The sequence below is a fragment of the Folsomia candida genome, unplaced genomic scaffold (genome assembly GCF_002217175.1).
Source record: "Folsomia candida strain VU population unplaced genomic scaffold, ASM221717v1 Fcan01_Sc050, whole genome shotgun sequence".
NCBI lineage: Eukaryota > Metazoa > Arthropoda > Collembola > Entomobryomorpha > Isotomidae > Folsomia > Folsomia candida.
The window spans coordinates 617473-637544 of NW_019091242.1; the positions used below are offsets into that span (position 1 = coordinate 617473).

General features: G+C 33.3%; 2 protein-coding genes across 2 annotated transcripts; both read left to right on the forward strand.

The window, feature by feature from the left end:
* The first annotated feature begins 4296 nt into the window (after window positions 1-4296).
* LOC118433400 lies at window positions 4297-11047 on the forward strand. Its single transcript, XM_035845315.1, has 4 exons — window positions 4297-4713; window positions 5291-5528; window positions 6755-7257; window positions 10052-11047. Exons 1-4 carry the CDS (start codon window positions 4525-4527, stop codon window positions 10976-10978), a joined length of 1857 nt encoding a protein of 618 aa, XP_035701208.1. The 5' UTR covers window positions 4297-4524; the 3' UTR covers window positions 10979-11047.
* Window positions 11048-13352: 2305 nt separating this feature from the next.
* On the forward strand, window positions 13353-17864 carry LOC110862190 (Bardet-Biedl syndrome 5 protein homolog). Its single transcript, XM_022111370.2, has 8 exons — window positions 13353-13517; window positions 14183-14331; window positions 14404-14453; window positions 14861-14988; window positions 15050-15188; window positions 16141-16242; window positions 16312-16497; window positions 17235-17864. The coding sequence occupies exons 1-8, from the start codon at window positions 13453-13455 to the stop codon at window positions 17502-17504; spliced, it is 1089 nt and encodes a 362-aa protein (XP_021967062.1). The 5' UTR covers window positions 13353-13452; the 3' UTR covers window positions 17505-17864.
* The last annotated feature ends 2208 nt before the right edge of the window (window positions 17865-20072 follow it).

The window sequence follows — 20072 nt, forward strand, 5'->3', positions numbered from 1 at the left end:
ATTTGTACGTCGTCCACTGATTCATGCTCGAAATCTGGCTGTACGAGAAGACCGCGGAGAGCAGAGGGATGACCCCACAACCCGCTTATTATCAAGCCGACCCACAAGCCAACCATCCACAACAGCAACATTCGCAACAGTTTCAGAAACCGGAAGTCAAACCGCAAGGGATTCAATCTAAATCGAGAGATTATTCATAAAAATAACGTAAATTTTATGGCCACCTGAAAGTGCGGAGGAAATTGAAATTACGAAAATTGTATGGGTAAAATTAATTAAAACATTGATAAAAAGTATGTGAAATATTGAGCTTTTTCATAAGTAAGTACCATGCATGAGTCAATTTTGAAAAATAAACTATTTATGTATACTTTATTAAAAAATATTGAAATTCGAGGATTCATCGGCACCAAAATCGGCACATTTTTAAATATTCTGGGATCTGCAACAGTAGCCGAGATGCCAAGTTTTATCCACAACAATCGGCACAACAGCAACATTCGCAACAGTTTCAGAAATCGGAAGTCAAACCGCAAGGGATTCAATCTAAATCCAGAGATTATTCATAAAAAATATATGTAACGTTTGTAAATAGGACTCATCGGAAAAATTAGGACTTCTTTAAGAATTTCTGGCCTCTGGGAATTTATTTTGAAATTCTGAACGACAAATTTGCTGTCGGTGAGTGGATTGATGGAATGGCGTCGAGTTTTTTGACCCAGTTTCGACGAGATCCAATTTTTCTGAAGGCTTCTTAAACTTTAGATCTCCTCCGGCAAAAAGGGTCAAAAACTGGAGTGTGTATTTCTGTAAAAAAAATAGCAACGACCAGAGTTCTGACGTCCAGAATTTTAAAATAAATTTCCAGAGCTGAAAACTGATTAAAAACAGAGAGACTTTGAATCTTTTGGGGTCATAATTTATTAAATATTATTTTTTGCAGTTGCTCTCTCTCATTGGAATGGTAGCATTAATTTTGCAAGGCTTTCAAGTTATCTGGATCCCACCAAAACCGAATCCAGCGGAACTCACGGCGTACTTCGTGATCATGGCGCTCACTTGCTTCATCGTGCTCGCCGTCTCGATCATCCTCCTCAAGGGGGCGAATAAAGTGAGTTTGCAAATATTTTACAGTGATCCATCATTCATAGTCGTTTCATTCATAGAGAATGATGGTAAATTAAAACGAATTTCCTGTCATTTGAATGAAAATGACAGGCAAAAATTCCGTCATTTCAGATGAATGACTGTGAATGAAAGGATTTCTCACTCATTTCATTTTTCACCCTATGCTTAATACATGGGGCGCAGTAAGAAATGAAGTCAGATGAAGTGAAATGAAATGAATTTGAAAGAAAATGACTGAATGTGAATGAGAAAATCTTCAGTCAGAAATCGGGATGACTGAAGCTTGAATGAAAAAAGTTTTTTGAACAGTTATGTTTAAAGACCGTTTTTGGTCGATTTTTTGGCTGTTTTTTGGTCCATTTTACGACTTTTGGTAAATTTTAAGACCGCTTTTGGTCCATTTTACGGCCTTTCTTGTCACTTGTCCGATTTTATGACCGTTAAGAGTCATTTTTTTGACCACTTCGTCTCTCTATTTAAGGGAATAATGGAAAAAAATCCGATCCTCACTAACAGTCACATGACCACTAATTATTACTATTAACACTTGCTTATTCTGCATTCCAGCGGGACATGGCATCCTGCCGGTTGTGGTTTGTAGTTCGCATATTCTTAGACGTCGTATTCGTTGTCTTTGCTGTCCAACAAATCGTGGAAAGCCGCAATTATCCTCAAGCCGTTTACATCCTGGTGCTCCGGATCCCGCTGTCGCTCTACTATTTGTACGTCGTCCAGTGCTTCATGCTCGAAATCTGGCTGTACGAGAACGCCCGCAAGATGAGTGGGGAGATGACGCCGGCTTATCAATCTCCAAATGTTAACTACTCATCCGCCAAGGTTATCAACAAGGAACAATCTGCGCGAAAAAAGAGTCAGCAACCGGAAGTGGTAAAAGCAACTGCACCAAGCGCCGCGGTGATGCCAAGTTCGCAGTAAATTGTCAACAAATTTCTGTGGTTGAAGAAAAATTACATTTTTATATGCAATTTATGTACCAAAGAAGATGCCAATTAATTAATAAATAGTCATAGCAGATGTAAATATGCTTATGTTGTTAACAATTAATTAATAATTAGTTAATTAATTAATTAATCCTTAATTGCTACTGTAATGGATTTAAACAATTTGCATCCGGATCCCGCTGTCGCTCTACTATTTGTACGTCGTCCAGTGCTTCATGCTCGAAATCTGGTTGTACGAAAATGCTCGCAAGATAAGTGGGGGGATAACGCCGGCTTGTCAACCTCCAAATGCTAATTACTCATCCGCCAAGGTTATCAACCAGCAAGAACAATCTGCGCGAAGAAAGAGTCAGAAACCGGAAGTCGAAAAAGCAACGGGAACACCAGCAAGCGCCGCGGTGATGCCAAGTTCACAGTAAATTTACAACCTATTTTTATATAAGAGTAGAATATAAAAAACTGTATTTTTGCATTACAATTTATGTACGAAAGAAGGTGTCAATTAATAAATTAAAGCTGCTGATAATTAATTAATTAAAAGAGTGCCTTAATTGCTGTTCATGAGGATCGCTCTACTATTTGTACGTGGCCAGTGCTTCATGCTCGAAATCTGGTTGTACGAAAACGCTCGCAAGATGAGTGGGGAGAGGACGCCGGCGTATCAATCTCCAAATGCTAATTATTCATCCTCCAAGGTTATCAATCATCAACAACAATCAGCAAGAAGAAAGAGTCAGAAACTAGAAGTCGAAAAGGGAACTGGAACACCACCAAGCGCCGCGGTGATGCCAAGTTCACAGTAAATTGTCAATAAGTTTCTATGTGGTTGAAGAAAAGTTACATTTTTATATGCAATGTACATATGTACGAAAGAGGATGTCAATTAATAAATTAAAAGATTATAACAGATGTACGTACGCTGTTAGTTAATTTAGTTAATTAATTACAAGAATGCCTTAAGCAATCAAGTTTGTAGCAAGCAAGTTTAAAGAAATATACACCCCAGATTTTGACACCTTTTGAAGGAGGAGATCTCAAGTTTAGGAAACCTTCAGAAAAATTGGAACTCGTCGAAACTGGCTCAAAAAACTCAACGCCATTCCATCAATCAACTCACCGACTACAAATTTGTCGTCCAGAGGTTTAAAATAAATTCCCAGAGCGGAGAAACGATTAAAAATGTGCTGATTTTGACAATTTTGGTGAAGGCGTATCGAGACCCACGTTCAACGTTAGGGTTTCTATTAAGCATGTTTATATGTGTGCATGTACATATGTATAAACGTGTACGTTATTACATTTGTAATTAATTACAAAGCTGCCTTAATTGCCATACTAATGGAGTTTAGGTATATAATTGGTTCGTAGTTTAAGCCTGGCCTGAGCTATTGTACCATGCTTAATTATAATTAGTTAGAAATAACGATGCATGTATGTATGCATATGCTACCATACGTATGGTAGCATATGGGTTAAAAGGTATGCATACCTTTTAACTAATTGGTTTCAATTATGTTGGCGGAAATTAATTGTACAATTCTAATTAAGAAAATTAAATTGGAAAGTAGGAGAATCCAATTATCTTTGTAAAACTAATTACCCCACCACCACCACCACTTGGCTAATTGCTAATTGCATTTTTAATTAGATTTCTCAACCAAGGAGAAGCGGAATGCATTCTTCAGCGTAAGTAGTTGTTCACTCCTCGTGATTCAGTAGGGTAGACAAAGGCGAGTGCTTCGTCTGTACATACGTGCAAATTCTCAATTTTTTTATCTTATCGCTACTAATTTGAAATTTTTTTATCTTATCGCTACTAATTTGAAATTTTTTTATCTTATCGCTACTAATTTGAAATTTTTTTATCTTATCGCTACTAATTTGAAATTTTTTTATCTGTTTTTGGCTAAAATTACGAATTTTTCGTTCTTTTGTTGGTTAAAAAAGTTTCGAAATAAGTGAAGAAATTAAGAGAAACTGGAATTGTTAAAATTATGAAGTGCATAGCACCACTAAAAATTTAAAATTTTCACAAAATTTGCCTCCGTTTTAGTTAAAATCGCTTCGAAATAAGTGAAATTCAGGGAAACTGGAACTATTTAAATTCTGAAGTGCATTACACGACGAGAAATTTGCAATTTTTATGAAATTTGTGTTTTTTTTGTTAAAATTGTTTCGAGTTAAGTGAAGAAATTATTTAAATTCTTAAGTGCATCCATCACTGAAAAAATCTGCAATTTTACGAAATTATGCTCTACATATTTTTGCTAAAACGGTTTCACATAATTCTGTGTTTCAAAGAACAAATAAAATCCTGAAAAAACGAATCGTTAAAAATCTAAATTTCATCTCACTACTACAAACTTACGAAAATTCGTCTCCCTTTTTCCAAAATTCTGCAAATTTCAAAGAGTTCATTGAAACCCTGCAAAAAATGGAATTCCTTAAACTACCGATGCTACAATTACCCCCAAATTTGAGGAAACTTCTCGACAAAAACGGTGGCCTTTACAGTTTCCATAAATTCCAAGAGGACAAAATCGTCGCCAAGTGTAACCTCTGTCCAAACAAAGTCATCAAATGTTCCATCACCGTGAGCTCCAATCTTCTCAGCCATTACAAGGTAGCAAAAAATTTGCATAATACGTAAACAGAGGGCGGATATGTATTTAGTTTGCGAAAAATCAATGAAATATGTATTTAATATTTAGAAGATAAAAAAATGCCGAAATATTTCCTCTATTTTATGAAAAAAATACGTAAATATTTTGCATATTTTTTCGAAAAATGCATATATTTTGTAAATATTTCAACGATACGAGACGATTTTTCTGCTCACAGAAATTCTACTACAAAAAATCTAGAGCATTATATTCAGAAATTTTTATAAATTTTATGAAAATTTAACATTTTTTTCATTTTTCCGTACATATTTCGTAAATATTTTAGGTATATATTTCAGCAATTTTTCGTAAATACATATCCGCCTTTTGTTCATAAAAAATCTTTAAAATATCCAAATAGCAGATCCTTAACCCACAATCTGTAATATTCTATTAGAGTTACACTAAAATCCATATTTTTCTAATCCTTTTAAATTAAAGTTTATCATTTTTCGTAAAAAAAACAAATTAATTTACATATTTTCAAACCTGATTTACATTTCATGTAATAACTTTTTATCAAATTTTATCCCCCAGACGGTTCATCCCCACCAGTACAAAGCCTGGATGGATAAAAAACAGCAAACAATAATGACCAGAAATCAATTACTTGTTACAACAAAGCGGAAATATTTTACGGATCCGAAACCCAATAAAATTGAAGAGGAAACCATTTCACACAAAAATCTGGTTATTCCCATCACCAAATTTTTAATCTCGACCTCCTCCCCGATGTCCATTCTTCAAGATGCGACCTTCCTTGATCTCGTCAAGTGTATGCAAATTTATTAGCTAATTTTCGTACTTATGACCCCCAATTAATTAACAAATTACTCATCACTAATTTTTAATCATTTCTCCGCTCAGGGAATTTATTTTAAAATTCTGGAGAATAAATTTGTAGAGCAGGGAGTTACCGATTTTTTTAAAATATAGATACACCCCAGATTTTGACCCTTAATGAAGATCTTCGGTTGAAGAAGCCTTCTGAAAAATTGGAACTGGCTGAAAAAACCAAAAAACTTAACGTCATTCTATTTATGATGCAATTTTGTCATTCAGAATTTTAAAATAAGTTCCCAGAGACAAGAAATGATACAAAAGTGTGCTGATTTTGACCAACCTACATCAGAGATTTTTAATTAATTAGTGAAATCAGTTAATTTGCTAATTAATTACCAATTTTCAACTAATTAACAATTATAAATTAGTTTTAATTACCTTACCAGAGTAATTAAACTGAGTCAATTATAATTAATTAGTTTCGTGATATTTTAACCAATTAATTAATTAACTAATTAATTACTTAATTTTTGAGATTTATGTGGTTTGCGCTGTTTCGTTTTCCCAGGTAATGTGGGATGTTTTTTTAATCTGGCAACTCTCCTATTCTACATGACTTATTTTCAAGCCCTCATAATTAAATTTCATGCCATAATTTCATCTTTGTTACAATAAATAACTACATACATACTGTAAAGTATCTTTCAAGTGCCAATAATGGAAGACGATATTTTCAAAAATGAATATGAAAATCTTAACAAACTAACCAGGTCAATACTCACATACCACCATCAGCTACAGTTGAACTTTTATTTAATTGATTGATTATGGAATGACTAATGGAATGATTATGTATCCAAAAAATATAGGCGATGTTAAAATGTAACCATTATAAATTTGAGTTGCCGGTAATTATTTCTGCAGTCCATAATTTTATAATGTAGTTGTAAATTTTGCGTTGAAAATAGAATTTTAAAATTTTATAAATTAAAATTTTTTAACTAATTAATTATTTTTCCAGAAGTAATTAATTACTTTTCTTAGAAGTAATTAATTAGTAATTATAATTAATTAGTTGAAGCTCTCTAATTAAAAATTGATAATTAATTAGATTAAAGATGTCGGCGCTAATTATTAATTGCTAATTAATTATTCTTTGCACTAATTAAAAAGCTCTGACCTACATAATAATCGAACCCCAACTTCTATCTTCTAAAGGTCTCAATCCTACCGCAATCCTACCCAAGGAAAGCCTTATCAAGACAAAAATCGAAACCCTTCGTCACTCTTTGGTCTCCGAATTAAAGGATACATTCGCCCAACTTGATTTCCTCTGTGTCACGGCGGATTCTTCGGAAACGTCGACGTCGACCCAACTAGTCAAAATCACGGCACACTGGTTGTCGTCGTCCGATTTGACGAAACGCGACTCCGCTGTGCTGGCAGTACGCAGATTTAATAAACATCAAGGACGCCACGAAATTCTGGGGCTTATCTCATCCACCCTATTTCACGAGTATGGTCTCGATAAGGACAAAATTGTGTGTATTATGACAGGAAGTAACTGGCTGAAATGTGGCGAAAATTTGTCTTACGGTTATCAAGGTCAAGATCAAGGTCACGGCGACATTGATACTGATATTCAGCACAAAATCCATCCACCCCATTTACAATTCGTGTCCGATACTCTAACTCGTATCGCGGAGGAAGAACCCACCAAGGTAAACTCGTTATTTAAAATTCGAAGACGCTCTGATTTTGACGAAATTACGATAATTATGTAGCCTTAGATAAATAATTAAACACGTGTTTCAGGATTTTTCATAATGCTCACTTTAAACTAAATTATAAATAAATCATGCGTATACGAGAATCTGTGTTTTTATCCCTCGCAAGAAAATTTTTAGGATAAAAATGCAAATTCTCGCTCACATTTTCCATCATAATTTCGTTTAAACTGAGCATTTTGAAAAATTCTGAAACCATATACCTGTTCTGTTTCATTCATGTGACTGATTATTATAGTGAATGAAAATAAATGAAAATTAATTTTTCTTGTCATTTGAATGAAAATGACTCAAAGTTTCCGTCATTTCAGATGAATGACTGTGAACGAAAGATTTTTCACTGTTTTCATTTTTCACACTATGCTTAATACATGGGGAAGCAAGAAATGAGGTCAGATGAAGTGAAATGAAATTAATTTGAACGAAAATGACTCATACCTGTTCACTTTCATTCATTTGAGTGATTATGATAGTGAGTGATAATGAATGAAAATGAATTTCCTATGATTTGAGTGAAAAAGATTGAAAGATTTCATCATTTCAGATGACTGACTGTGAATGAAAGATTTCTCACTCATTTCATTTTTCACCTCATGCTTAATACATGGGACGATGTAAAAATGAAGTCAGATGAAGTGAAATGAAATGAATTTGAAAGAAAATGATTGAAGGTTAATGAAAATCTTCAGTCAGAAATAGGGATGACTGAACTTTGAATGAAAACTAAATTATTGAACAGGTATGAAATGACTGAATGTGAATGAAAATCTTCAGTCAGAAATCATAATGAAATGATAACTGAATTTTGAATGAAAACTAAATTTTTGAATAGGTACCATGTAATTTTTTTTTTAATGTTTAAAAACTTGTTTCAAAAACTTTATTGCTCCATTTGCTCTATATTCTACCCTATCTAAATTACTATTTAAGAATACTTTATTCTCAATATTTCACAATTTGACTTCAAACCTTGACAAATAGTAAAATCTCTGCCAAATTTTCCTCCCCCCAATATTCTCCAGATTTTGATAAGCACAAAAAATCTCAGACAAACACGGAAAAGTATAAACGGAAATTTACATACTTCTAATATTTTTATATTTCCAAAAACTTTGGTAAAAAATTTTAACCCTCTCTACAACTATACCTGAGTTACTTTTTATAGGTAATACTTTTATTTTCAAAATTTTACAAATCCTCGTCAAAACCCTGAAAAAATAATTGTAACACAAATTATTTTCCCCCTGATGAATAAAAACTATATCCATTTTCCTCCCCCAAATCTTATCCAGATTTTGATAAGCACAAAAAAATCCCAGTCAAAGACAGCACAGAAAAAAATGACAAATTTTAAAAAATGATAAAAAATGAAAATATAATAAAAAAAATAGAAATTGGCATTCTTTTAGAATTTGCATATTTCGAAAAATTTTTGTAAAAAACTTATTAGTTCGGAATGATCCACCCAACCTGATCAATACTTTATTCTCAATATTTCACATTTCTGACGGAAGATTTTCAATTACACTCGGTCATTTTCATTCAAATTCATTTCACTTCACTTCATCCGACTTCATTTCTTCTTTCGCTCAATGTATTAAGCATAGGGTGAAAAATGAAATGAGTGAAAAATCATTTCATTCACAGTCATTCATCTGAAATGACGGAATCTCTCAGTCTTTTCACATCACAGGAAATTCATTTTCATTCACTTTCATTCACAGAATATAGATTCTACCAGAAGAATCGATCTTATGTATTCGAGTGGCGCTTATGGAAGAACGGGGAGAGCCAACCAAATAACTCGGTGTACATTTGGCCCACCTCGGGGATGGCACCTCCGCATCATCATCACATCTCCTGGCATCAAAAAATGATGACGAAAGCACATAGGTGGCGGTGGCACCCCCATTTGTGCACACCCTCGTAGAGCATCAAATTTGTACAGACGCAGCTCAGAATGGTGTGTTCTGGTGCACAAATCGGGATGCCACCGCCACCTATGTGCTTTCATCATCATTTTTTGATGCCAGGAGATGTGGTGGTGATGCGGAGGTGCCATCCCCCAAGTGGGCCAAATGTACACCGAGTTATTTGGTTGGCTCTCCCCGTTCTTCCATAAGCGTCACTCGAATACATAAGATCGATTCTTCTGGTAGAATCTATATTCTGTGACTTTCATTCACCATCATAACCACATAAAAGAATGACAGTGAACAGGAGTGTTTACAATATTAGATGATTGCAAACTTATACATAAACCGTCGTGTCTATCTAAATTTATTGTTGTGAGATTATCAACAAGTGACAAATTTATTGATCGACGTCTACATTGCGCATTTAAAATGCGAAATAAATTCATACCTGTTCAAAAATTTCACATTTACTTCTTACCTGATTTGCTATTCGTCAATACTTTATTCTGAATATTTCACTAATCGACTTCAAACCTTGACACAGGATAAAAATTTTAGCAACAGTTTTCCATCAACCAAAAAACCTCTACCCATTTTTATCCTCCAACCTTATCCAGATTTTTAGAACACAAAAATTTTTTTAGAGCAAACACAGAGCATTTCTTGCAGTTCTTGCTTTGCAATAAAAGAAATGTAGCAAACCCGCAAGAAACAAAACACTCTAACCATCATTAAAGTTTAATTAATTAATTACCCCTCATTAAATTGATATAATTGTAATCTAATCTCTCAATTAATTATTTATCCGGCAGATTTCTGATCCAGTTTTCCACTCCGCATTTACAAAATTCAGTACCCTCTGCACTCTCGCGTCTTCCAAACCTTTTCTCGACAACCCAAAAATCTTCTTCCCACCCCACCAAATATCCGATTGGACCTCAAAATTCGACGCTATCGCGGCCCTCCTTTCCACAAAAGCTGATTCCCTCCCCGAAATTTGCCACGCTTTCAACCTGCCAAATTTTACCCCTGAAGAAATCGCATCCTTATCCCGATATTCCTCAATCTTATCTCATCTCCACTCCACCATCACAAATTTCCACTCTTCGGAAACTTATTTTGGTGACGTTTTCCCCGAAATTCTTCGCCTTCACGTCAAACTAACCGATATTCCGAACGATCCGCTCGCTACCCGGATAATTTCCGCCCTACAAACTAAATTCGGACCCTTGTTCGAATTTTCCCCGAAATCCGAATTCTTCATCGTCGCTTCCATAGCACACCCATTTTTCAAAACGAGATGGATCCCATCTCATCGCATGGACCAGTGCAAACAGATCTTTTACAAGGTCGCGCTTGAAATGGGGGACAAAAATCTTGAATATTCCCAACCTCGCATCCACGACGAAATTGTTTCAAAAAAGGCCAAACGGTTTGGATTTGATGAAGATGCACATAACCTCAAAAATCCAGTGGAACTCGAATGTCTCAAATATTACGAGGAAAAGCGGACAGATTTCCACATTTTAGACGAGTATCCATTAATTCGACGTATTTTCCGGAAGTACAACACCCCATTGACCTCAAATCCTGAAGAATCGAGGTCATTTAACCGCTTTAATGACGACGATGACGCTCTATTCGAAGCCATCGCCATGCTTAAAATCAATTTTAGTGACACGATTAATGATCTCGACTATAGTGCACAGTGTAACATTAAATTGGAACCAATTTCATAATTTTAACTTTAATTAATTATTTTGCAAATTAAGATGGATTATTCACAATTTAAATTAGAGATTTTGCATCTTCCGTAAATAAATAAATAAATAATAAATTACTAAATGGATTTATGTATTATTTATGTACTATTTATTTATTAACTTGGTAGATTATTAGTTTGCACGGAGGACATTGTTTATAATTAAACAAAATAATTAATTAGCATTTCCTACGTATGCACATAATTTTAGGCGTAACTTTTGATTCCAGTAAGTAAATGAGGCAGGAGAATGTCTATTTTTGAGGAAAACTGCACAGATTTCCGTATTTTGGACGAGTATCCATTAATTCGACGCATTTTCCGGAAGTACAACACCCCACTGACCTCAAATCATGGTCATTTAACGGCTTTAAACACGATGACGACTCAATATGCGAAGCTGTCGCCATGCTTAAAAGAAATTTTATAGTGACACGACGATTAATGATCTCGATTCCAATTCTAAGTTTTTAACGTTAAATTTGAACAGTTATTTAACAGATTTTAATTACCATTAATTATAATATTACGTTTCAAATTGAAAAAAAGAGTAACTCAACATCTTAATTTAGTCTTAATAATTAGCTACCAGTGAACAATTCATTGATCGACGTCTTAATTGCATCTCCTGTAAAATAAAAAAAATACTGAATAACGCATTTGCAAATTTCCTAAACTATTAGTTTGCACATTATTTCTACATTAAATTGGAGCCGGCAATTAACTAATTATAATTTGGATTTAATTATAATATTAGATTACTAACTATCCGTATGGACACTGGACACTTTCGCATCTAATTTTCCTGTTGGAACGTTACTGACAAGTGACAAATTTATTGATCGACGTCTTAATTGCGCATATTCTGTAAAATAATTAAATAATTACGAAACGCATTTGCATAATATCTGTATTTATTTATGCACATACTTTAGATATTTTTTTCATAATAAATTGGACCCATTATAATTAAATTCAATTAAAAATTAATTGAATTAACTAATTTTAATTTTAATTAACTAAAAATGTTACATTTCATTACTCAGTCGCATTTTTTCATCTAAATTGATTATTCAGTGATTATCGACGACAAGTGACAAATTCATTGATCGACGTATTAATTGCGCATATTCTGTAAAATAAAAGAATTAAATGCATTTACAAAACTTATTAGTTTGCACGGCGGAATTTTATCCTACATTAAATTGGATCCGGCATTTTACTAATGTTAACTTTAATTAATTCCAGTATTAGATTAATTAATTAGACTAATTATTCCGGATCTTCCGTAAAATGAGTAATAATGAAATTCATTTGTATATTTGCGTCGTACATACAGTATTTTTGCAAGGAGGACATTTTTAATTAGCAATACTTAATTATGAAATTAATTAATTAATTAATTACTTAATTGGCAAATATTAGTTAAATAACTTTAATACATAATGCATACGTTTCAAACTCAATTTCCAGGTACATACACATTGGACACAAATAAACAATAAGTGCATGAAAATACCCGGTTTCATATATGTGTTACCCGTTTTTTTTATATCGGTCACTCTCGCCAGTTGCCAGGCTCGCAAAATGCACAACAAAAACCCGACTTGTCATTTACTTACAAGGAAACATACCGAGGTGTCCAACGAGTTAAGGGTCGACACCTATACCAAAATGACCACAATACATGACTTGTTAAACAAACTGAAGGAATTTCCGTGTAAAATTCACTTTTCGTCAAGTTTTGACGATATTTCTGACGAGCGCATGACCATCGGGTTGCCAGAGAGAGAGAGAGAGGTCGGTCGCTGAACGATCAGATCGAACACAGAGAAGCTTCGTCGTCTTCAGAGATTTCAAATTCTTTCAAATTTTGAAAACCACTTGAAATTTTGAAAAAAAATGAAATTTCTTCAAAATTTCAAAAATTTCTTCAAAGTTTCAAAAATTTCTTCAAAATTTCAAAAATTTCTTCAAAATTTCAAAAATTTCTTCAAAATTTCAAAAATTTCTTCAAAGTTTCAAAAATTTCTTCAAAATTGTAAAAATTTCTAAAATTTTCAAAATTTTCTCAAAATTTTTTCAAAATTTTCTCAAAATTTTTTCAAAATTTCGAGATCTGTTCAAAATTTGAAAGAATTTGAAATCTCTGAAGACGACGACGGTTCTCTGTGTTCGACCTGATCGTTCAGCGACCGACCTCTCCCGCTTGGTCATGCGCTCGTCACAAATATCGTCACAACTTGACGAAAAGTGAATTTTACACGGAAATTCCTTCAGTTTGTTTAATAAGTCATGTATTCTGGTCATTTTGGTATAGGTGTCGACCCTTAACTCGTTGGACACCTCGGTATGTTCCCTTGTTAGTTGTAAACACGATTTCAACTTATATACAAATACAAATTTTTGAAAATTGTTGATTCACCCATACTTTTTTTCGAAATTGAAATCATGCCTTTGGAGAACCATATTCCGACCTGGTACGACACCGAAATTCGGTTCGACCTCATGACCAGGTAAATAAATAAATACATATTTTTTTTCTTACTAGTATCTCTCACAATTGAAGTCTCCCAGCGTATGCTCCCCGATTTTAAGCAAATTAGTATCAATCGATGACAAATTTAATTAGGATGAAATTTGTGAAAGACACAATCTCCCAATGGGCACGTTTGGCCAAGATATTTGCATCTGAAGAGGAAAATACGGGCAGTAAATTTGGGAAGTGTAAAATTTGTCGTCTTTCAGACGCGTTTTCTCCTGTTGGGATGCAAATATCTCGGCTAAACGTGCCCACTGGGAGACCGCGTCTTTCGCAAATTTCATCCTAATTAAAGTTGTTATATGATTGCGAAATAGTGTCACAAATTTAATTAGTGTGAAGTTTGCAAACGACGCGATCTCCCAATGGGCACGTTTTATTTTTATTGGCACCCGAGGAGGAGAAAAAATGCACAGTAACTTTAGAAAGTGTAAAATTTGTCGTCTTTCAGACGCGTTTCTCCTCTTGGGATGCAAATATCTCGACCAAACGTGCCCATTGGGAGATCGCGTCTTTCGCAAATTTCATCCTAATTAAATTTGTGATTGATTGACACTGCATAATTTGCTCAGAATCGGAGAGCATACGCTGGGAGACCTCAATTTTTAGTATGATTTGACCTTTGACCTTTCATTCAAGATATTTGAAGCTGTGCACGGGTGAGAAAACGTTTGAAGTTTTGGACCCCGTCGAGGACACCAAAGGCAACAATGGCGAACCTGGAAAACTCGTCGTCACTAATTTACGACTCATTTGGCAGTCCAAAAAATTCCCGAAAATAAATCTATGTAAAATTACCAAAAATTAAGTACAATTAGATAAATTCACAATTACAATAATTTTTCTGCTTATTTTTTCAGCAATCGGTTACAATCCGATAACTTCGATAAACATCAAATCCGTCACATCCGTACGTACGAGTTTGTTTATAATTCAATTCTTTTAAAATTTTGAAATCCTTATCAGCGAACTCTTCGCTAACATCAACACATTTTTAATATTTTCTCGCTTCTGGGAATTTATTTTAGAATTCTGGACGACTAATTCGTAAAGCAGGTCGTTGCCAATTTTTAAAAACGTACACCCCAAATTTTGACACATTTTGAATGAGGAGATCTCATGTTTAGGAAGCTTTCAGAAACATTGGAACTCATCGAAACTGGTTAAAAAACTCAAGCCCATTCCATTAATCAACTAACTGACTACAAATTTGTCGTTCAGAATTATAAAATAAGTTCCCAGATGTTAAAAATGTGCTGATTTTGACAATTTTGGTAATGAGTCATCAATTCCTACAGTAACTTTTGTTCTTTTCAGAAACTTCGCGGATTAACTGAATCACTGCACATTCTCGCAAAAACTAAAGCGTCCCGGTACGAATTCATCTTTACGAATTTGGTCATTGACAACAACCGACTGTTCTCTGTGGTCCTCGCCGTCCAAAAGTATGTACATACATACATAACAATAAATATTGCAAATTTTTTACGCACTACTTTTTTCCAGAGCGTACACACAATCCCGGCTTTATCGCGAAATCAAGATGCGAAGTGGCATCGTAGTTGCCAACAAAAAGTTGCAAATGTTGCAAAAAGAACAGATTTGTGAACAAGTAAATGGCGTCTGGAATTTGAGCAGTGATCAGGTAAATATTTTGCACACCAAATTTTCAACAAGTGACGGTTACTTATTATCAGAGGGCGGATACGAATTTACGAAAAAACGTCACAATAATTACGAAATATAACGAAACTATAAAACTAAGAATTTTAGAAAAACTTGAACCTTTTAAATTAATTTTCCGGATTTTTCGTGGTCCACTTTCTTCAAGCAAAAAATTCATCTCATATCATTCAATAATTTCCAAAATATACATATTTTTGAAAATATAGTTCGAAAAGATTTACGTATGTACGTATTTTTCTAATCATAGGGGCCATATTTTTTTCGAAAAAACTGACTACTAGTAAATCATTAGATTCAATTGCTGCACTTCTTGGAATTTAACTCTTTTGAGTTCACAAGTTTATGTAAAAGTTGGATTTTTCTAAACTAAATGTAAAGTTTTCAAGTCGAAATAAAGTTTTTGAAGAAGTAAATTAATTCATTTATAGTAAATTAGATTGCACTCTCATGTGTTGGAGTGTTTTAGATGAATTTGGGCTGAATCTGATATTTTCGAAAAATCTGTATTTTTGAATACCTATAATCCTCTGGATTTTCTTGGTGCAATTTTTTAAGAAAGCTCGTTTCTTAAAAGATGTTTTTTTTCGGTCAAAATTCTCTAAGCAAAACAATTCCGTCTCAAACAGTTGAAATATTTTCAAAATACAAGCATTTTTGATAAACATTTCCCTATTTTTCAAATAATATTAGGTACGTCATGCTCGTATATTTCGAATAATCTGTAGAAATATTTATATTTCTGAAAACCTAGAAATATATTCCAATATGAAAAATATTTTGAAATTTTTGTGCTCTACGCGAGTTAGCGAACACATACCGACAAAGTTTGATTGTGGGTCGTCATCAAATGAAAAAGTTGAAAATAAATACATAGCCGCTCTCTGATTGTTATAAAAATGCTAATTTTTCAGGGAAATTTGGGCTCCTTTTTTATCACGAATGTCCGCGTCGTCTGGTACGCGGCGTCCAACGAATTGTTCAACGCTTCAATTCCATTCCTACAAATTGCCGAAGTATGTAAATACAAAAAATCAAAATAAGTTTCCAAAATTTTTACAAAAAATTTGTTTTAAAATTTCCAGATAAAAATTAGAGACTCCAAATTCGGAAAGGCGTTAGTCATCGACACGACGGAATCCGGGGGCAGCTACGTCCTCGGTTTTCGGATCGACCCGAAAGAAAAGCTGCTCAGCGTCTACAAATCGCTAATGTCCATTCACGAAACGTACATGACTTATCCCGAGTATGGCGTCGAGTTCAATCCAGACGTAAGCAATTCTGATATGTTCAAAAATTTTGAAAATTTTTCGAAAACGAATCTTTCAGTACTAGTGCTTGAAACACTCGCAAATTATGGAATTGTTTTTAATTTTTTGAATGCCAAATTTAAATGAAGTTATATCACGTCGAAAGTTTAATTTTGTGGCATTTTAAAATATAAAGTTTCACAGAAGATAAAATAACCTCTAAATAAGGTGCAAAATAAGCTTGGCAAAATTTTCGAAAAAATATGGTAATTTATCAGTGTTTCGTTTCTTGCTGGTGGTTTGTTACATTCCATGCACTGCAAAGCAAACCACGCAAGAAATGCGAGGTGCACGTAACTGGGAGAAAGTGGGAGAAATATGCGCCATCTAATCAATCGCCCTATGCAGGAATAGCGAATGAGTTTCTTGTGCCTTGCATCGCTTGTTGGTCAAAATATGTTGCTGCAAAAAAAAGAACACTTTCTTGGCGTTATTTCTTGCAAGTGATTATTTGGCAGTGTTTAGTTTCTTAAGGGTTTGCTACATTTCTTGCAGTGCAACGTAAGAAACTGCCATCTATCCACGCGATGTATGAACTATTTACAGCGGGGAAGCGTAGTTTCTTGCATTTCTTGCAGGTCAAAATACCTACAAAAAAACTTGCTTTCTTGTCATCATTTCTTGCACCCCAAATAACTCACATATAAATAAATATATAAATAACTCACTAATTTTTCACATATTTCCTTATTAATTAGTCCATCGAGGCAGAATCCGAAGAGCGTAAAACGCGCCTGGCCAAGGGCGTCGTCACTTTTGCGGACGAAGTCGAGGAGATCGAGGACAACCCGGAATTGGTCAGTGACGCCTTCGGCGCCTACTTCGCGGACGGATATCGACACGAAAATGCGGCCGATCGCGAAAAAAAAGTGGAAATCATTTTCTGCGAAGAGCTCGGACTTGCCGTCGAGAAACCGAAGGATGGTTTCACAATGCAGCAATTGTGGGAGGTTATCCCGTCAAATTGATAAGCTAGGATTGATAAGCTTAAATAAATATTGAATCATTTTCGACTTTTGATAAGCTATTATTAGTTTCAAACGTTGTAAATGTTTCATAAACAGAAACTGTATAAGAATCTATTCTGTTGTTCTGTAAATATTTCCAAGTTTTCATAAATGTCCACCATCAAATTGATAAGCTAGAAATGATAAGCATAAATAAATATTTTGTTGTTTTCGAACTTTGATAGGCCACAAGTTTCAGAGTTTGTTGATATGTTTCAAAACAGAGGGTCAAAATTTCTAAAAATTTGTCAATGTTTTTCTGTATTTCCTAATTTTCCTAAAAATATTAATACTTCTTGCATACATTTTTATATATTTCAGCTACGTATGTATTATTTCATAAATATGTAAATCTTGGTCCATTTTTCTAAATTAGTTTTTTGTTAATTTCTATCGAAAATTTTATACATTTTTAAAATTTAAAAAATTATGTGAACATACATAATTACACAGACGGATTACACAGACGGATGTGTTTTCTAAATTAGCTGAATCATTTATGTTTGATAATTTGTATAAGCAGGTAGAAGGGAAGATAAATTTGAACCAATTTGGGAGTCTTAAAAATTCATCTACTTCTCATTATTTAGTGCAGATTAATCATTTTATATTAAAATGTGCTGAAATTCCAGGAACGACGGTAATAGTAGCAGGTATTGATAGTTTTAAAGCGTTTGATTTAGTCGATCATAAAATATTAGTTGATCTGTTAATTAATTATTTCGGTGTAAATGAAATTGATGTTCTGTGGATAGTTTCTTTTTTGAGAATGAGAACCCAGATTGTAAAAAATGGAAAGGTTTTATCCGATGAGGAGTTCCTCTCTTATGGAACAACAGCAGGCACAAAATTAGCTGCCTTAGTATTTATTTTAGTGATTGATTTTGTATTACAGAAATTACAGGACTTTTTTATCAACAATCCAAATTTTTGCTGTGCTGGATTTGTCGATGATATTATACTAGTTGAGCGAGTTATTAACAATCGCCCAAAAATGCAGGAAGCATTGGATTGTTTAGCTAGTAGTTGTACGGAAGTCAAGATTAGGCCCAATCCTCAAAAATGTGAAATATTGTTGGTTAACTTTGGAGGACGCAGGATTAAATACGAATCCAAATTTTTCATTCATAATGTAATGGTCCCTGTTGTCCAAAAAATTAAAATATTAGGAGTAACAATTACTGGTAGTTTTAAATGGGACGCCCATATTCAAAATATTGTTGGTAAAGCCAACTCAAAATTATTTCAATTGCGTAAACTTTTTACAGCAGGCTTTAGTATTAACGAGCTGGTAAGAGCTTATTATGTTTATTTGCGGTCTAATCTCGAATATTGCTCAGTAGTTTGGGGTCCCGGATTAAGTATTAAATTAATTAATAAGTTGGAAAGGGTGCAAAAAAGAGCACTGTCAATTATTAACCGTAAAAGGGTCGATAGGTTCAATTATGAGGAAGTTTTAGAATTACATAAAATAGAATCATTGGAAAGTAGGAGGAATACTGCACTTGAAAAATTCGGTTTCAAGTTATTAATTGGAAGGTACAATTATTTTCTACCATTATTTACTGACAACCAAAATTTGAGGCCATTGAGGTCACAAAAGGATATTATTGTTCAACCTTATATTAAAAATTCGGTGTATCAAAACTCAACTATTAATGCAATTATCAATAAAATTAATGAGGAGTATAAAAAATCTCAAACAATTTATGGTTATAAACTAGAAACAATTGTAAACCTTAGAAATCCCCCACTTGTTGAATAATTAATTAGGCTATATTAAACTGTAGATAAGATTAATTATATAATTTTGTTATTGTAAGCTCATGAAAATAGTTCTAGTTTGTTTTGCAAAATCAATTGGATAATATGTTTTTTACTATTAACCCTGAATTTTGTAATCACTAGTATTAGTAAATGAGGATAATAAATGCTTATTATTATTATTATTATACAAGTTCATCTATAGTGGAATTTTATTACTGAATAATCTAAAAATAAAAGTTTTGACGTTAAAATTGTCAAACTTTTTGCTCTTAGTGAATTTTGTGTTTTTTTATTAATTGAACGAAAAATTACGGAGAATTTATATTTTTATGTGGTTTTTTTATAATTTTTGTCTTAATTTAAATATTCTTATCAGTGGTACGCAAAATTTTGAGTTATTCCAGTTTTAGATTTCAACGTCAAAAATTGAATTTTTTGATTTTTCAAATAAATCTTTATATTCTAAAGATGACATGATTCTCCTTGAATAATTTATTACAAAAATTTTATTACAGAGGAAAATTTGTGAAATGTGGCTAAATAAGTTTAAAAATTTCATATTAGCGTGCAAAATGACTCGTGGATAAGCTTCGTTAAAAAATGTTTTCCTTCCTTCATCTTAAAAAAATAAAAAATATTTCGAAAATATGAGAATACTTGGATTATATTTTGTAATCAATAAATTTAGTGAATCTGTCGACAGTTTTATTGCATACAAAATTTCATTGAATTTTGATTATCTTTTTCTTAGGTGAGGCAAAA

Coding starts and splice junctions, on each gene's coding strand:
- LOC118433400 (XM_035845315.1), top strand. CDS start 4,525: ATGGAATTCCTTAAACTACCGATGCTACAATTACCCCCAAATTTGAGG. Junction 4,714..5,290: donor ATCTTCTCAGCCATTACAAG/GTAGCAAAAAAT, acceptor TTTATCCCCCAG/ACGGTTCATCCCCACCAGTA. Junction 7,258..10,051: donor CGGAGGAAGAACCCACCAAG/GTAAACTCGTTA, acceptor TTTATCCGGCAG/ATTTCTGATCCAGTTTTCCA.
- LOC110862190 (XM_022111370.2), top strand. CDS start 13,453: ATGCCTTTGGAGAACCATATTCCGACCTGGTACGACACCGAAATTCGG. Junction 15,189..16,140: donor GGAATTTGAGCAGTGATCAG/GTAAATATTTTG, acceptor CTAATTTTTCAG/GGAAATTTGGGCTCCTTTTT. Junction 16,243..16,311: donor CATTCCTACAAATTGCCGAA/GTATGTAAATAC, acceptor TAAAATTTCCAG/ATAAAAATTAGAGACTCCAA.